General features: G+C 34.2%; 2 protein-coding genes across 3 annotated transcripts; both read right to left on the reverse strand.

The window, feature by feature from the left end:
• Positions 1–3,393: 3,393 nt before the first annotated feature.
• Positions 3,394–10,341, reverse strand: LOC140804361 (cell division protein FtsZ homolog 2-2, chloroplastic-like). 2 transcript variants are annotated; one of them, XM_073160330.1, is made up of 9 exons: positions 10,138–10,341; positions 9,066–9,797; positions 8,128–8,427; positions 7,435–7,525; positions 6,527–6,651; positions 5,773–5,865; positions 5,329–5,394; positions 5,063–5,237; positions 3,394–3,680 (listed from the first exon to the last, which is right to left on the reverse strand). In XM_073160330.1, exons 2-8 carry the CDS (start codon positions 9,693–9,695, stop codon positions 5,109–5,111), a joined length of 1,434 nt encoding a protein of 477 aa, XP_073016431.1. In that variant the 5' UTR covers positions 9,696–9,797; positions 10,138–10,341; the 3' UTR covers positions 3,394–3,680; positions 5,063–5,108. The 2 variants fall into 2 exon arrangements, with proteins under 2 accessions (XP_073016431.1, XP_073016430.1); XM_073160329.1 differs by having other exon boundaries at positions 9,066–9,803.
• Positions 10,342–13,539: 3,198 nt separating this feature from the next.
• LOC140804362 (protein ABSCISIC ACID-INSENSITIVE 5-like) lies at positions 13,540–17,268 on the reverse strand. Its single transcript, XM_073160331.1, has 5 exons — positions 17,055–17,268; positions 14,375–15,406; positions 14,222–14,293; positions 14,104–14,133; positions 13,540–13,928 (listed from the first exon to the last, which is right to left on the reverse strand). The coding sequence occupies exons 2-5, from the start codon at positions 15,377–15,379 to the stop codon at positions 13,824–13,826; spliced, it is 1,212 nt and encodes a 403-aa protein (XP_073016432.1). The 5' UTR covers positions 15,380–15,406; positions 17,055–17,268; the 3' UTR covers positions 13,540–13,823.
• Positions 17,269–17,898: the final 630 nt, after the last annotated feature.

Genomic DNA, 17,898 nt, shown 5'->3' on the forward strand with positions numbered 1-17,898 from the left:
ATTAGTTGTTTATTATTTTATCAAAAAATATAATAATAAAGATCTAATTTTAACATTTTAAATAGCACATAGCGATAATCATCGCGTTCAGGAAAGTAAGAAACGGGGTTTTGATTGTTATATCAACGGGTAGCCACCATATCCTCTAATAACATATATCATCTATACTTGGTAGTCTTTTTCGAGAGAGTTCATCAAGCAACTATATATTACATCTATCATATTACGATTTGATGTAGTTAAGCAATATTAAAAAGTTTGTAACGCATGTCCAATAGACGGTGCGTGATGCGAACATATCCGTAGTAAATCTTTGTAGCGCTCCCACACCTCGTACATCGATTCATGCTCATATTGGGCACAGGTAGTGATATCAGCTCTCAATTTCGTTGTCTTTGATGGAGAGAAATATTTGTTAGTAAGAAAAAGTGTAAAGAAATAGTATTGTCAGAAACTACATAATGTTTAAACTTTTCACAGATATCGGCAAAAATTACAATATGAATGGACAAAAACTTGTGTGAGACGGTCTCACGGGTCGTATTTGTGAGACAGATCTTTTATTTGGATCACCAATGAAAAAGTATTACTTTTTATGCTAAGAATATTACTTTTTATTGTGAATATGGATAGGGTCGATCCGTCTCACAGATTATGATCCGTGAAACGGTCTCACATGAGACCCACTCATATGAATGTTGGGATCTTCGAGTGTTGTTACCCAAAACTGGACTTTGTTATGAATCATATACCTAAATTATGAATGACTAGATTTCAAATTGATTTGCATCACAACTGATCACAATATTTTCGGGCACGTCCCATCGAGAGAATTTTGTGTACACTCGACATCTCATGATGTTGCTCTTCTTCCTCCTAATGCATTTGTTCTTCTTGTGTTGTCATCTTAATTCTTTGTTGCCTTATTTTTCTGTGAAAAGTTCTCTCGATTTCTGGATTGAATGGTTCAAGCTCCAAGTCAATGGATCGTGTCATGCACCAGAGAAAGAATATGTGGAAAGAAATGGTGTTAGCTTCACGAAAATGAAATCAAACTAAAGCAAATAACTGAAAAAAAATCATTATATAATAGTCCTTGACAACAACGCACAAAACTTGATCGAACTTTTATTGCACTGAAAATCTCCAATAAAAATTTGATCTTTTACGCGTGAATAAATTTATTGTATAATGTATAAAATACGAGTACCATGCCACAAAAAATGTATCACACAATTATTATTTTCATAATATAATCTTTAGTAAATCTTAAACGATATTTTGAAGTGTTCTTTATCTACTAAAAATAAACTAAAAGTATAATTCAATAAAAAAATAAATTCAAGACCTTGTTGAAGGCGTTGCGAAAATATTAAAATCAAGACATAGAGAATTTGTTGAAAATCTTGGTTCACCTCCCCTTGTTAATTCAAATAATCAATCTCGACATTTATTCATGCTTTTGACGAGATTCCCTAAATTATTAACACACTCTATCAAGTTCTGCTAACCTAATTCAACATGATGAAATAATTAAATAATGCTTTTGACATGATTTCCTAAATTATTAACACGCCTTCTCAAACTATAGTACACTAATTCAGCACGATGAAAAAATTAAATGTCTTTAATTATTTATCAAATATGAATTGCATGCACGATTTATGAAATCTCGTAGCTTTCGACCTATCAGGTTATCTATATTAACATGTAATCAATTTCATATGCCTATATAAATTGTAAATCCACATACTATTTTACTCCTTATTACAAACTATATATTATTTCAAACTCACTCGCAATATCAAAATATCATAACAGTCAGATATATTTAAATAATTCAAAGGAAAATAATAATACAATCAAGCATAAAAAAGAGTCGAATATTAAATTAATCAAAACAACAGTTTATGGTACGTAGGAGCCCCTAATTCCCAACAAATAATGAAAATTTAGCTCGCTCATCGCAAAACAACAATTAAACAATTGTTTTTCACCAAAAGAAAAAAAAAGAAAGAGAAGAACAAGAATGTTGTGTGATGTCATATCTTATTCCTTGGCTCATCGACTTGAGGAATTAAGGAGCGAGAAAGGGAGACCGGCCTCCTCAGCATTGGTGATATTTTAAGGTTTATAGTAATGGATAGAATGGTATGTTCCTTCCATGCATGTAAAGGATTTTTTGGTGTATCTGTGAGGCCGATGTTGATTTGATTATTTATGTGATTTTCAATTGTTTGGGCCATTCCATTCATGATGGAGAATTTGATATGTCGAAAGATTTGTTGAATCATGCATGCAATTTGCATGGATGACTCGTCGATGTGATTTGTCTGGAATAATTTGTCGGATTTTATAATGAGACCAGAGGCCACCGTCCCAGGATCAAGCCACTAGAGGGGCTCAAAACTTTTTTTTTTTTTTAATTATATATGTATATGTTGAGTCGTAGTCGTTCACTAAAATAAAAATAACTTTGTCCAATATAAAATAAAAAGAAGACAAATTTGATTTTTTTTCTTCTATATAGTTAATCAAAATCGATATTAATTAAATAATGTCAAAAGATTTTAGGATATTTGTTTAGTTTAAAGAGTTTTTAACCATCATGATTAATAAGTCTTGTATGAAAGTTCAACAATTTTTTAATATGCTAAAATATTTGGGAAACTGAATTGTTTATTCTCGAATACTTATATTGTCTATAATATTTTATTAATCATTTCAGTAACAATTGCATTAGTAGGAAAAAAAAACTTATAAGTTCTAGTTATTAAATACTACATTCAATCAACAATATCACAAGATATATAAATGAGCTAGATATGTTGTCGACTAATAAATAAATGGTTCGACAACTAAATTATATGATTTGATAAATATTTATGACTCAAACAATTAGAATGATTATTTCAAATATTTGTTGACTTGTTATTAATTTAATATATTATTTCTTATGTATTTATGTATTGTATTTGTTATTTGTTAACTGAATTCTCCGTTATTTTTTCGCAACTTGAGGGTCTATTTTTAACTTTCGACTGTAGTCTCATCGAATACAAGTACAGCTGGATATGTGACCAATTAGTTATTTTTAAATTTTATTGACTTAAAGGCGTAGAGAGAAATTATTAAAAATTGTTTTAATTCGATGTTTGGTAAACCTGGAAACAAAATTTGCCCGACAATATTGTGATGCAAAAAGCTCCCCCCAATAAACTAATATTTTTTTTTTCCAAATAAGAGAGTTGAATATTCCATACTCCGTGTAGGGTCCTCGACATCTCTATTTGTTCTTTTTTCCTTTCTTTAGCTTTTTTGTTTTTCCCTTCTGATCTTTTTTTTCTCAATCTACCCTTCTGATGTTCAAATATTTGTTCTAAAAACCGATGCTGAATTGGTTAATGGCAGAATTTATATCTAATCACATATTAAACTGATTTAACTTAAACTTATATTAATAATTGATTATTAAACTAAACTAAATAAAATTACTAGTACAATTATCAACAACATACGATGTTACCACCTAAACTAAACAAACAGATTGAGCTGTTCAATTATTTCGATCTGATAGAGTTTTTTCATCAGCACGACTTCAACCAAATTGTTCGAACAGATCAACTTGAAGACCAGTCTATCAACACATATCAACTTGAAGACCAATCTGTTAACATTCTCTGAAGACAAACAATTTATCTATAAGTTTATAATAAAGTTGTCAGCAAGAATAAAAGAAAGAAGATCTGTTGGTTACTCATTTAAGCTAAAGTCCATAGAATTTGAATTGACCGATACTATATTTGATAAAAGACAAAGAACAAGGGCAATATATATGCATACATGTCCGCTACCCAGTATGTTCGTGAGTACCAGAAATATTTATTGTCATTGGGGATCAACACCTATAAATAAAGAATTATTTATTGTCATTGGGGATCAACACCTATAAATAAAGAATGCATCAAAACTGAAGATCTCTCGAAAAAACTGTTACCGCTTTATCAATCTTCATCAAGCATTCAAATCGCACACCCCTCATAAATTCATTTATAATTTGTTTTCGCACGCACTCAACTTCTCATAAGATCGATTAAACACTTTTTATTCTCATTTATATTGTACACACGAGTGATGTTGTATTGTGAGAATCAATTGTAACTGTCATAAACCTATTTCTGAACAGATCAAGTTGAAAGAAAGAGTGCTAAGAGTTTCAACTCATTAGGGTCGTAGAACAAAGCTGAATTAGGTTTGCACAATTTGTTGTATTGTACTAATAAAATCTTCTAATGAAATTCCCCTAGAAATAGTATAAACGGAAGAAAAAGAGACGTAGAAGTTTAATCTTCGATCTTCCATAAACTTCTTGTCTATTTATTTATTACTATTTGCTAAGACTACCATAAGTAACTGACGAAAATTGTACGGTTGCTTTTATATCATACTTAATAAGTCCGAGCAATTTTTGAACTTAGGACTTGTTTCTAGTAGCTCAAATTAATCCGTCTGATTGGAATATTGATCTAAGCCAAGCATTATTTGATATAGTTTGCGTAACTATTCATTCATCCCTCCATATTGTTATCTTCGATCCTAAGTCCTAACAGAATTAATAAATTTTCACACAAAATTCTGTGCATATTTGTTTCACAAATCATATGATATGATGCCTAGCAAAATATCCATCACTAATTTCATCTTTCAAAAATTTTCTTACCGGTAAAATAAATTTTCAGTGATTAAAAAAATAGATATACAGATACGCTTGGCATAACTATTTTACTGCACTAGGTTCAGTGTATTCTAAAGACACTCGAGCATTTTTCTTCCACGTGCTTTAGAATACACGCAGGAGAACGTAAATATCATGTGTAACACAAGATTTTGTGCAAACTAATATGCTTACGATAGTTTTTAGGTGCTCCGACTCAAACACACAGATTTATCATGTTTAGTGAAAGGAAAAAACCTACGCCTCCACGCTTATCAAAGTTAAGATTCTTATTTTTTGTATGAAAGCCAAAAACCTGTACAGATGACAATCAACTAAAAGACTTACTTTAAGACCGAGAAATATGTAACAGTGGAATAGATCGAGAGAGTTTTCAAGCTGGGGGATAGCGGGAACGTCCTTTCTTCCTCAGGAACTCGGGAATCTCCACTCTGCCTTCCAAAAACGATGATGGCTGCCTGTTGAAACCAAGGTTTGCCTCGGTCTGGGCCAGATGATTTGCCTGTATTTTCAATACGGACCAACAAGTTGTCAGGATTGAGTGAAAAGTCGAGCACGCTGCACGTATACCATGATAAGTATGGATGAGATACCTGTAGGTTTCTCCCATCGCTTTCCTCTTGCCGTTTAAAACCAGTGGCGATCAATGTTATACTCACCTGCATTCAGTAGCATATATATGGGTCAACCTTTTGTCATTGAGCTTCAAAATGTTTGAATAAAAAAGCTAAGCCTAAGTTGTTAAGCGGAGGAAACAGATAACTCCACACACAAGAAAAGTACCCCCAAGAAAAAGAACCGGTATTTAATATAGAGAGAAATTAATAGTTTCTGCAACAAATATCGTCACTTTCACAGGTCCCAAATTTTGTTAAGCAGCTCGGTTTCTTTCCATAAATAAACACTCCGAGCTTCAGCAATTTATAATGTGAAGTTAAATGAGCATTGTCTCGAACTTTAAGGACGTATGCTAGAAATGGCGGTAGCAATAGTCATCGGTTTTGTCAATAAAAGCAGTCTTAAAAAGATCAACTTACTTGACCACTTATTGACGGGTCTATCACAGCACCAAAAATTAGGTTGGCGCTTGGATCGACAAGATCATATATGACCTCTGCTGCGGCGTTTACCTATGATCACACGTTGAAAACCACAGTTTCTGAATAATATGAATAAGAGAGCAATCATGAAGAACGAAGTACATGGAAGATAGGTACATGATGATGCTACCAAAAAATATCACATGTAGCAGGGTTTATTGCAAAAGAAAATCTCTCTTCCCCTCCTCCCTTCCTCTCTCTCACAAATAAAATGCTCATTTTTATGGACCTGGCTACAGTCTATTTGCGCATTGCAAATATCATCGCAGGTGGTTTCCTCAAAATTCACTAAACCGTGGAGCTGGGAGCTGTAAAGAAGAAATTGTTCAAATCAACATCTAAATTGAAAATTAATTATGGGAGGACAAGAGTAGTGGATTGAAAGCAACCCATCACAACCTTCATCCAGGGATGGGCCAACTAGACATGCTAAAACTGTGTAGCCCACTAACCACCTCACAGTACTTGAAACTTGAGAGAGGAAACCATAGTAGCGTAGATACAGAAAGTTTTCAATCAATCCTTTTTATTTCCACAATAGATGTAAATTTCACGTAAAACTAATAATTCACACTTCTATATGTTAAAACTTACGTAAATGATGTCAATAGAAACAAAGGACACCAAAAATATTATAATATAAAAACTACGAGTTTAAGCCAAAAAAAGAGGGGAATAGCCCCTAGTTTACCTCAAACAATGTCATATCACAGCCGCCGGTTATATTCCACACAATTCCGGTGGCTCTCTCTATTCCGATATCCAGCAAAGGCGATTGAATCGCATTCAATGCAGCATCTCTGGCCCTGCTCTTCCCTGCACATGGGAATATTTAGCCCAAACTATATGGTAGAACATTTTCGTAAATAGTTACTTTTGATCAGCAACGTCCATTTTGTATTTTCGTCCATACCCGTTATAGTGAAAACTAAAAAATATTTTAGGAGCATTGTTGAAGTGGTCACTTTGTGAACAAATTTGTTGGATTCTTTTTCTCTTTGCTAAGTACCTATTTTCCATAAGATTCTGATTTTTCATGTCGCCTCTTACCTCTTGTGTTTGGACCAAAAATTAAAGAATACGGAGAAAATATTCATTTTCACTGCAGAAGATATGCATTTTGCTCCCTTGGTAACCAATTCAGCACTTTAATAGGTGGACGAAGCCCCAATATATGCAATATATAGTAGCCAGAGAGGCAATAGTACAAGTCCTGGCCCAGGTTGAATTACAAGCAACCACGAAGGCATGCCTCCTCTGCCTTGATGGCCTAGTTCAGACATATCTACCCCCAAAGAAAGTATTATTCCCTCATAATATATCCATAACAATTGCTCATGTTAATTTTACTTCTCAAAAATATCTCAAAGTATCGAAATTAATTTATTCAAGAAAATACACGAGTAAAGTCAAAAGCAACAAGTATCTTCATGCTTGAAATTCTTAAAAACTGGGGCCAAAAGCTAAATATCTTGTATTATTGTGAAGAGTAAACATGAGATTGGTTAACAAATGATGAGAAAAGTAGGAGAAATGGAAGTCAAAATTCATCCAGCAAGCAACACGACTAATATTAACCAAACGGTTTACTGGCAATACCTGTTGCAGTTCCTATTCCCATTAATGAAGAGCCTGCATTAGCCATAATAGCTCGCACATCAGCAAAATCTACATTCACTAGCCCTGGTATCTGCAAATAATGACACCGGCAATAAATTTCCCTCGAACTGGAGTGGCAAACAATTGTTTCTCCAAAGATAAATTTAGAACAAGAATAAACAAACATGTATATAACAACAACACACAGAGAGTAGTGAACAGAACCTTATATAGTACTTTAGATTCGGATGATACTTAAGAAGATTGTGTGCATGATTCAAACACCATCAATCTCTGTACTTATTAAGATTGACTCTAAAAAACAGAATCATAACTTCGTAAACTGTATCCAATCTCATCCTCACTTTGGTCGTAGCAATTTGCCATCAAATTTGACAATCCTTATCCTATAACATGCATATACAAACAGAACAATTTAATTATAAACAATGTTAACCTAATTAATAGCCAGATTTCATGAGACACTCAGTAATGAAGTTAAATATTAACAAACAAGAGAGTGATTCAAAACACATACAATTATAAAAACAACACTAAAAACTTTCCGATGAAATATAGTTGCAGATAACCATGGAAAAAAAGATGAATAACAACAGACACCCATGAACGGAAATTGAACATATAAACAACCTTGATTATTAGAACAATGGCATTTGTTATACACATCCATACCGTGATTATGTCAGAGATACCACGAACTCCTTGCCGAAGAATATCATCAGCGAGATTAAATGCTTCTGTTACTGGGGTAGATGCAGAAACGGCAGTCAACAGTTTATCATTTGGAATCACTATTAATGTGTCAACATTTTCTCTCAAAGCAGCAATTCCTTCTTGGGCTTGGACAGATCTTCTTCGTCCCTCAAAAGAAAATGGAGTCGTAACAATACCAACAGTCAAAATACCCATTGATTTTGCAATTCCAGCAATCACAGGAGCTCCACCAGTTCCGGTTCCTCCACCCATTCCAGCCTGCACATAACCCAAGATGAGAGAATGAAGAAAACAGAAGGAACATTTTTTTTATCCGCAAAGACACTAGTTTCTTGCAAGTTCGATACCAACCCAGTCAAAAACATCATTATTTCTTTAAATGTAGATTTAGACTACAATAGTTGGAAACGAACCCAATAAAGTGATTATTGTTTAGTTTAAAAATTAAAATCATTCATCCATTTGCACATCATATCATATGTATAAGTGGACTGGCAAGAAGAGCATAAATCTAAGTAACTGTATATAGAAACAACATGGCATTAATTCGGCAGCAGCCAATTGGTTACGTATCCATTAAAATCAGACTTCCGATAACTGACAAAGATGTAAAATTAAGATTTCTACAGCATTCAATCACAATTATTTCTAGAAATTAGTCATCTCTATTGATCCAAGCAAATCATGATTGAGACAGAGAATTTTTTTGGAGTAAGGCTCTGTCTCATTGGAGCCGAAATTATTACTGCTTAAAATGAAAAAGAGCTGGACTCTGAGATATAATACATTTAATCATGATTGTATATACGAGTGAAAAAATATTAAAACAATGTGGATTAAGGAGGTTTAACATACTAAGCCAATGAAATATTTGATCAATGACAAGCTAAACTTACAGTTACAAAGACCATATCTGACCCATACACTGCATCCTCTATAGATTCTTTGCTTTCGTTAGCCGCACTCATCCCAATATCAGGGTTTCCACCAGCTCCAAGTCCTCTAGTCAGCTCCTGACCAATCTGCAACCGATTCTCTGGAAAGACAGGTGACATCCTCATCGCTTGGACATCAGTGTTAATAATCCAGAATTCAACACCTTTCATTGAGCTCTCTATCATCCGATTAACAGCATTTGAGCCACCGCCTCCAACGCCGATAACCTTTATCTTGGCCTCATTATAACTGTTCAAACTTGATGAATCTTTCAAGCTCTCGGAAACACTGCCACTCAAACCATCCTGCCTTGGGTCTGATATTGTAGGGTTTGTGTCACCTCTAAGCATCGAGATCTCCGGATGTAGACTCAGAAACGAGTCCTTGCTCTGAAACTGATTGACACTATGAGAGTTTGCTGTGCATTTTAGCTGGCGGAAATTCAAACCACCTTTTTGACTAATGCTTGGACATAAATTCTTTTCTTCAATCACTTTCAAGGGGCAAACTCTTGGTCCAAGAAAATTCCTCAACCCCACCGACCTTTGAGTATTGGGAGGAGTGAAATAAGGGGATGTGCATGTAGCCATCGCGGAAAATATATGAACCGAGAAGAATCGTGTTTACAGCCCAAAATATGCCAGATATAATCCACTGAATCCCAAATTTTAGCCTACTTTTCGTCTCACAACCTGTCACTAATTAAATCGTCAAAAAATGAGATTGCCAATTTAAAGCAACGCGAATTTTCAAAAGAGAAAACTCATCATAGTCATAGCCGGATATTATCAAGACAACTGCATTTGTAAAAAGTAAAAGGAAACAAGGATAGCACAAAAAATAAAGCGGCAAATAAAATCCAGATAGAAAAACCCATTCGGCACTTCCGGATGCAAGGGTTTTAAAAAAACTCGAAATAATCCTTAATCAATAATTATCAAATACAGAAGAAAAAGATACTCTGAAAGACAGCATTAAACAGCAAACACAGAAAAAAGAACCAATTAAACTCCAAAAAAAGAAGCCGTTCACCTAAGCAATTGCTGCTTCAAAGCAACAAAGAAGAACTCAATCGTAACGTTTGCTGCATTATTGGAAATAGAGATATTCTGCTAGCAAATGGTGCTGTCAAATTGCCGACGGCGGATATCACATCGATTTAAAAAAGGAAGCACGAAAGATCTCCAGGTTCACACGAGTCTCCTTCAATAAACTACAAAATTGTTTGGATGCCCACCTGTACTTGATTTAAATTATTGTTTGATTAAATAAACATTTTGTTTTGTTGAAGACGAAAAAAACGGAAACCAGTGGGCCTGAACCAGTGGGCCTTTAGCCTTAAAGTTTGGGCTTTAAATATTAGTAATATAAACACACTTATCTGCCGGGTTTTAAGTTGATTGGTTGTTTTTCGATTTTCCGTTGGTTCTTGATACGGACGTATCAAGAGGAAAAGGATAGAGATATCTGAGACGTAAACAAATTGAATTGGTTCGCTGTTTTTTGAGTTGATTCGAAAAATATTAAATTATTATGTGAGCTTGTCAAATTTAACATGTTTGAATTTTTTTTAGATCGAATTCGAACTCAAATTATATTATTCAATAGTTCGTCAGCTTTAATATTTTATTATATAATATAATATAAATATATATCAAATAAATAAATTTATTTTGCGTTTGGATTTGAGTTGAAAATTTGAAATGACTTTGTGTTTTGATAAATTTAAATTCTACCACAACGATTCAAAAAATAACTAGCGAAATTTCAAATTTACTGTCAAGTAGATTTTTTATAACCATTTTCTCAAATCAACCAATAGATTTATTTATTTATTTTGAAGGTAAACTCGTAACTTTATTAATTAAAATCATCCATTACAAGATTAACCAAGCAAAAGAGAAATTCATCATTCATCCAAACAAAGGTGAAGGCGAAGAACAAGCAAAACGAGCAATATTATGAGCAACATTAATCGACGATCGACAAACATGTATGCATTCAGAGATCGTAGGTCTCTTCAAGCGCTCCCTGATGTCCAATGTACAAAGTCCAATATAGCCAAGTTCATCTTGTTCGGTAATATGACGGCATGCATTGACAATAAAAAATCTTATGATACTTGTACATCAGTAAAACCTTTATCGTAGAAGAGAAGAATTCCTTCCCGGATTGCCAGCAATTCCCCATGTACTGCTGATAAAGGTTGGTTTATCTATTTACCAAAAGCCAACAGCAAACGTTCTTGATTGTCTCGAACTACCCCACCAATACTAAATTTGTGACTCTCCACGTTCACAGTCAGGGCCGATCCTAACAATATTTGGGCCTGAGTCGAACTTTTAAAAAAGACCTCTGAATCATAATGTGTGTTCATATTTTTTTTAGTTTTATAACAATTTTTCAAATTAAATCAATACGTCAAAGACAATATAAAAAATTAAATGAATAAAAATATCAAACATGTCCAAAATTATCACTAAAAAACAACCCGTCTAACAGTTTTAGAGCTAAAAATAATAATCAAGTCTGTATAATCAATTTGTTCAGTAATTTTTTTCTCAATCGATAACATAGCCAATCCATTCAATCTTTCTTGTGACTTGGTTGATCGGAGAAAAGTTTTGATGAGCTTTAACTTTGAGAAACTTCGCTCTACACTTGCTACTATAACCGGGACAGTCAACAAGATTTTATAAGCAATATGAGCATTTGGGAAACACCCATCCATTTTCTTCAAGTAATTCACTACATCAATGGCCGATTTTGCTTCTCTTGGTAATGAGCACCTCAAGAATGTCAACTCTGAAAATAGATCATCCCCATTAATATCAGAACAACCCTTATGAATCAAAGAATTTTCAAGATTCTTGCAAGACCTCAACAATGTTTCATTGTCTGCACTTTGTAACCTCTCTAGATTGAAGATGCATAAAAAGCCCAAGTCCCGAAGTATCATCAACATCTAAAAATTGCAGTTTAAATTCTTGAGCCTTGTCTCGTATTTTGTCTTTTTTTGTCGTTCTTTTTGAAGAATTTTAGCAGTTTTCACTGTTTTAACTTGGTTTGGATTATATATTTACTTTTCGATTATTAGGATTTGGATTATTCCTTCTCTTCTTGCTTTCGGTGTTTTTATCGGTACATTTAGGGATTTGGGGACTAACACCTTGAAATTTATGTGTCTCTAAATAATTTACAGAAGAAGAATGACGCGCAATGAAATTCAACTTGTAAAGAAATTTCATTTAAATCATAAAACAATAAACCTAAATCCAATATATCAATAGAAATCAAATTATTCAAGTAACAAGATTAAGGGGGAAAAAGCATTATAATACAAATTATTACCGTACATAACATTAATACACTTACAAGGGTGAGCAAGTGCAACCGATGCTGGAGTCGAATATGGAGAAGACGAAAGATAGAAGAGTGGAGCAGTGAGAGGGAGAGCAATTTTACAGGCTTTTATTTGATATTTTATTGATTATTTATATTTTAATATTTATAAATTAAATAGGCTGTTATTCATTTTTTATATATATATATTAATTTTTTTTAAAAATTTTAGGGCCCTAAAAAAATATGGGCATGAGGCCTTGGCCTCTTATGGCTCTTAATTGGATCGGCCCTGTTCACAGTCGCAACCACATTAAGTTTGAACGAGCAATTCCTTGGCGGTGTCCATGTCTTCTCTTGATTTCCTTTCAAAGGTATATCAGCTATTTTCATTTTGTTTCTGGCTTTGCGAAACTCAGATAAACGCGTTGAGCTCCAAGAAACATCAGCTGCTATTATGTATTTGAAATCTCTAATTTAAAAAATCCAAATACAATAATATTTAAATTTAACAATCCAAATTCAACTTTAGATTCTTTGGAGTATTTATTGTTCACTAACTTTAAATCTATCCATCCAAATTCAATTTTATATTCTTTTTGAGTATTTATTTTTTTTTGATAATATAAATATCTTGCTAACAGCTAACCGTTCTGAGTCAAACTAGAATTATTCTATCAAACTCAAGCCAAAAGTTTAAAACAATTCAAAATTCGATTTTGAACGGAATTCTAGAGTACTAATATTTTCTTCGTATGTGACTTGATTTGGTCATATATTTTATAAAATAAAGATCTTTTTAAATATTTGATTTTTCTCTCCTAAAATTATATATAAACACATTGAAACTTATATACTTGAATAGTTTCCGATGAGCCTGTAATGAATTAGAAATAGGCAAATACTTGTGTTAAACAATCTCACGGATCGTATTTATCGTATTTATGAAACAGTTCTCTTATTTAGGTCATCCATAAAAAATATTATTTTTTATGCTAAAAATACTACTTTTTATTGTGAATATGGGTAAGATTGACCTGTCTCAGATATTAAGATCCGTGAGACGGTCTCACATGAAACTCACTCTTAAAAATAAAAAGTAGAATACATCACTTCCTAGATACGTCTAAACAGTAATCCGTATATTAGTCTCCACCATACACAACATCATACGACAAACTGCCCAGTCTATGTTTAGGAACAAACACAAGCACATACAAGCCATGTTCAGTGCATAATTCTCGAAAAGGTACGTAACTAAACATACTAGTTCCAAAAATATTAACCCCATTAACCCAAATTCGCATCGACGCAGCACCACAGAAGCATTTAGCCAGAATCCTAATTAAATTGCGTTTGGCCAGCCATTCGTTTGGTCAGTGTGGACAACTAGAGCTCCTCCTCATTGTTCTCAACTTCTCCTTGACTTTTTGAGCCTTGGATTGCATCTCTACCTTCTTCACTTTTGCTTCCTCATAGTACTGTCACAACCGCATACCGAAATCACGACTGGCATTAGAACAGGTAATATTATACACATTACAGTCATACCTAGCAAGATCTTTAATCGCATTTAGTACGAAATTTCGACTTTCGTCGTATGGGTGTGGGTTGGCATAAAAGAAATTATTGGGATTAAGGACCGAAAAAATTTACCTGCTGTTTCCTTTTCCTCTCTAGCTCAGCCTGCAGAAGGATCAAAAGATAAAACTTGTTTGAGTAGAAAAGTTTTTTGAATGACACGTCGATGGATAGTTATTTTCCAAGTATTTACCAAAGCTTGTTTCAAGAGTTCGTTCTCTTCTTTTAACTGGTTCAATTCAGCTTCGAGTTCAACTGTATAAGCCTGCCAATTCAATCAAAACATCACTCTTGAATTATCAATATAGATCTAATGTCTGAAATCATTGACAAATGGATCAAGTACCTGCTTTCTTGCTCTTGATCGGGCAGCCGATTCTCTATTCTTGATCATCCTTCGTTGCCGCCTTTCCACCACCCTCTCAACCGGCCCATCTACGATCCTCTTCCGTCCCCCCCTTGCCGCATCCATTCCATACTGATTACCACTATCAACTTGATTCGTGCACAATCCATCCGATGACACTGGACTTACTGGAGATCCAATCCCTATACCTGCCTGCACCTGCCCGTATCCTGCTCCACAGCCATTCCCCATTCTACCTCCACAATTACCGGCACTTGGCTGCTGTGCGTACCCACTGCTGCCCCTTTTCGTCCCACTAGAATAACTAGACACCTCTCCAACGCCACTCTGCGGAAGCGGCTGATAAGTTCCGATCACAGGCCTAGCAACAAAATTGGGAACCATTTCCGGATGGTTGCTGTTTTGGTACATTTCATACGAAGGTGGCTGCTGACATGGTGTGGAGAGGCGATTTTGTTCTTGTACAATTCCAGCCCGAACCAAGAAATCTTCCAGCGTCATTTCTCCTAATGTATGTTGCCTTTGAGCAGGAGTGGGATTATGAGCATTGCTTTGACCATCTCCACTAGTGTGAATTTCGGTCCACACTTCGTCCACCGTTTTACGACACAGAGGCTCCGGGATACTCAGAGAACCTTGTCTTGGTAAGCTAGATTGCTTGGCCATGCCCTTATACGCAGACAAATTAGTTTCGCAACGGGGAAACTGCGCTGCATTAGCAGCGTTCATTGTCATTTGAGTCTGCGACTGAGCCTGATTCTCTTCAGCAGTCCATATGCTATTGAGGAATTCATCCATGTTCATAGACCCGAAATTCTTTCCACCCTCACAAATAGTATTCTGAAACTCGTCGAGTGTTAGCGAATATACCGATGATTGCCTGCCTAATGATTGGAGTGGCTGGTTCTTAGATTGTTGCTGCTTCGACTGTGACGAGGACTCGACTTCTCCCGGGGATTTGGTCTCGTTATCGGTAGTAACCATTTTGGTCTCTGTAGTATGAGTCGATCCCTGATTTCGAATACGAGTTTATAAACCAACAAAAATCTGCAGATCGGTATAAACACCTGCAGGTCCATATTTAGAAAAGTTTTTATAAAAGGCTGATTGCTTAACATACAGAGTTTAACATGCTCAAACGCTTGCATATCTCTACACTATACTATGTTGTTATAAATTATAAAACACAAAAGCCTTAGACTAACGTCTTTCATACGACCTATCACACAATACCTATATTTTTTCACTTTACCCCCAAACTCTTATTTGATATTTAGATTAGATTTTATTTCTAGATCGACTTATTAGTAATTTAATGTAATGCTTACAACAGTGTTTTTAAACCGGACCAACTGGTTAGACCATGAACTCCGACCGGGTCGATCATTTTCTAAAGTACCGGTTTTATTATCATTCCAATTATGAAAATATTAGTTTATGATAAACTAATATACTTTTTCCCACTTAAGTAACTTTTGTCATTTTAAATCTAGAAAATCTTGACTAAATCAAAAATCTAAAAATATTTCGCATAAACTTGTATGAAACGGTCTCATTGATCGTATTTTATGAGAGAGAAATCTTATTTGGATCATATAAATATGAGAAAATAGTAATGAGTTGATATTAATAATAACTCATTATTAAATTTTGAGTACGAGAGACCTATTCAAAATCTTTTTTTTTCTAAAAATACGTGATAATCTATTGCACTTATGCTACTTATATACAATCATTATAACACATATAATATCCATATAAAACCCGATGAATGATGAATGAAAAAACTCGCCTGGTCCATTGGGTGGGAGCTTACGAATGAGCTCGGCCTTTGTTGGGCAGACTCGTAAACGAATCAATCTAATTCGCGAGCTTTCCGAGCTAATTCGATAATATTTTCTTCGTATTAGAATTTATCAAACTCAAACTGAGCTCGAGGCAAAATTATGTTGTTCGATAGTTCGCGAACCACTCGTGAACTTTATTATTTTATTAATTAACATAACATTATTATATTATATATAAAATATAACCTCTCGAACGTTTCAAGCTTTTGAAGATTTGTTTTCGAAGCTTATTATCTGAATAATAGTTTGAATAACTCGCGAATAGGTTCGAAGATTCCGAGTCGAACTTGAACTCAGAACTTTCTTCCAAAAGCTGATCTCGAGTTAAAAAAAAAAAATTGAGCTCAAATTGGAATATACTTTATCCGATCCTTAAAATTTTACTAATATTTGACTTGGTTCGGTTCGATTACTTACCTAATGTTGGGGTAATCACGTAATATATTAGTCCAAATTGACATTTCCCTGTGAATTTTAAATCAAGATTCGCAATTTATGGCATACATCGATCCTCGACTCTATCAAAACCAAGAAACTAATCATTAAGAAATTGTAAAAGCTGCACCTTTTGACAATTAGCTTCTTCTTAAACCGAAGGAATAAAATAATAATAAACTAAGAGTGAAAGTGTTTTAACACTCAAATTAATTCTGGAATTCACGAGGAACCACCAGAAAATGTAATTCATAATGGAGATGAAATTTTCACGACCTATCGATATAACTTCGACTCCAAGAATATGAAAATTGTAAAAAACGAATACATATATGCATTAGACCAAAGCAAATTTTTCCAGAACTTGAAAATTTTACCTTCCCTTTAGAAGATAACAGCTAAATAGCCACCAAAATCTTCACATAAACACATGTAGCTCCGAGAACCAAACGAGCTATATGCATCAACAGAAAATATTGCTGAGGAAAAGAAATATGTAAGTTCCCAGCCGAGGAAACCTCTAGCATTACATGCACTTTTATATTGTACCCATGGAGAGAAAAGGAGAAGAAATCGGAAAGGGTTTACTTGCAGTGGAGCACCAACTAATTTTGCCATGGCAAATTAGGGTTTTGCCTGCACGAAGCAAACAAAATAGGTGCATGACAAATGGACACGTGTTGGACATGTGTCTTCGATGCAGTTTCGGAATCAGGGCTCGCGTTTGCCCTAGGCTTACACGTATCCATTGCTGCCGTTTTCTCCCCACCTGATAAATCCTCACGTGCGGGCTCTATTCGGGTCGGGTCGATCTGTTCAACCCAAATAGTGGATCGGATATGATACATGCAATATCTTTATATGTAAATATTCCTCCATCCATCAAAATATTTTCGGTCATGAATGATTTGTCTAGATTACACTGAAATGATTGAGATCATGATATATAATATCAAAATATATAATAAATAATCAAACAAAAACATAAAGATTTACGTGTTTCACCTATATACATTACGTTCATAGAGCTACTGCAAATCTTTATTAAAGGCCGAAATTTTACAACTGAATACAAAACATTCAATCTCTCATCAATTTGATATCGAGTATAACTGAAAAAATATTTTTTCTAACCCATACAAGATATACTCTCGACTCAAGAAAACCATTTTTTTCTTTTATTTTGCTCAATTTTGGGATTGCTTTGCAGAAAGCTTTCGA

This window comes from Primulina eburnea, chromosome 11 (assembly GCF_022965805.1).
Source record: "Primulina eburnea isolate SZY01 chromosome 11, ASM2296580v1, whole genome shotgun sequence".
Lineage (NCBI taxonomy): Eukaryota > Viridiplantae > Streptophyta > Magnoliopsida > Lamiales > Gesneriaceae > Primulina > Primulina eburnea.

Excerpts from the sequence above, each read along its gene's own strand:
- LOC140804361 (XM_073160330.1), bottom strand. The coding sequence starts at position 9,695 with ATGGCTACATGCACATCCCCTTATTTCACTCCTCCCAATACTCAAAGG. Across the intron at positions 6,652-7,434 it reads GGGAATAGGAACTGCAACAG|GGAAGAGCAGGGCCAGAGAT; the intron begins GTATTGCCAGTA and ends TCCCATGTGCAG. Across the intron at positions 5,866-6,526 it reads GTGATATGACATTGTTTGAG|GTAAACGCCGCAGCAGAGGT; the intron begins GTAAACTAGGGG and ends GTGTGATCATAG.
- LOC140804362 (XM_073160331.1), bottom strand. The coding sequence starts at position 15,379 with ATGGTTACTACCGATAACGAGACCAAATCCCCGGGAGAAGTCGAGTCC. Across the intron at positions 14,294-14,374 it reads GATCAAGAGCAAGAAAGCAG|GCTTATACAGTTGAACTCGA; the intron begins GTACTTGATCCA and ends TTGAATTGGCAG. Across the intron at positions 14,134-14,221 it reads AACTCTTGAAACAAGCTTTG|GCTGAGCTAGAGAGGAAAAG; the intron begins GTAAATACTTGG and ends ATCCTTCTGCAG.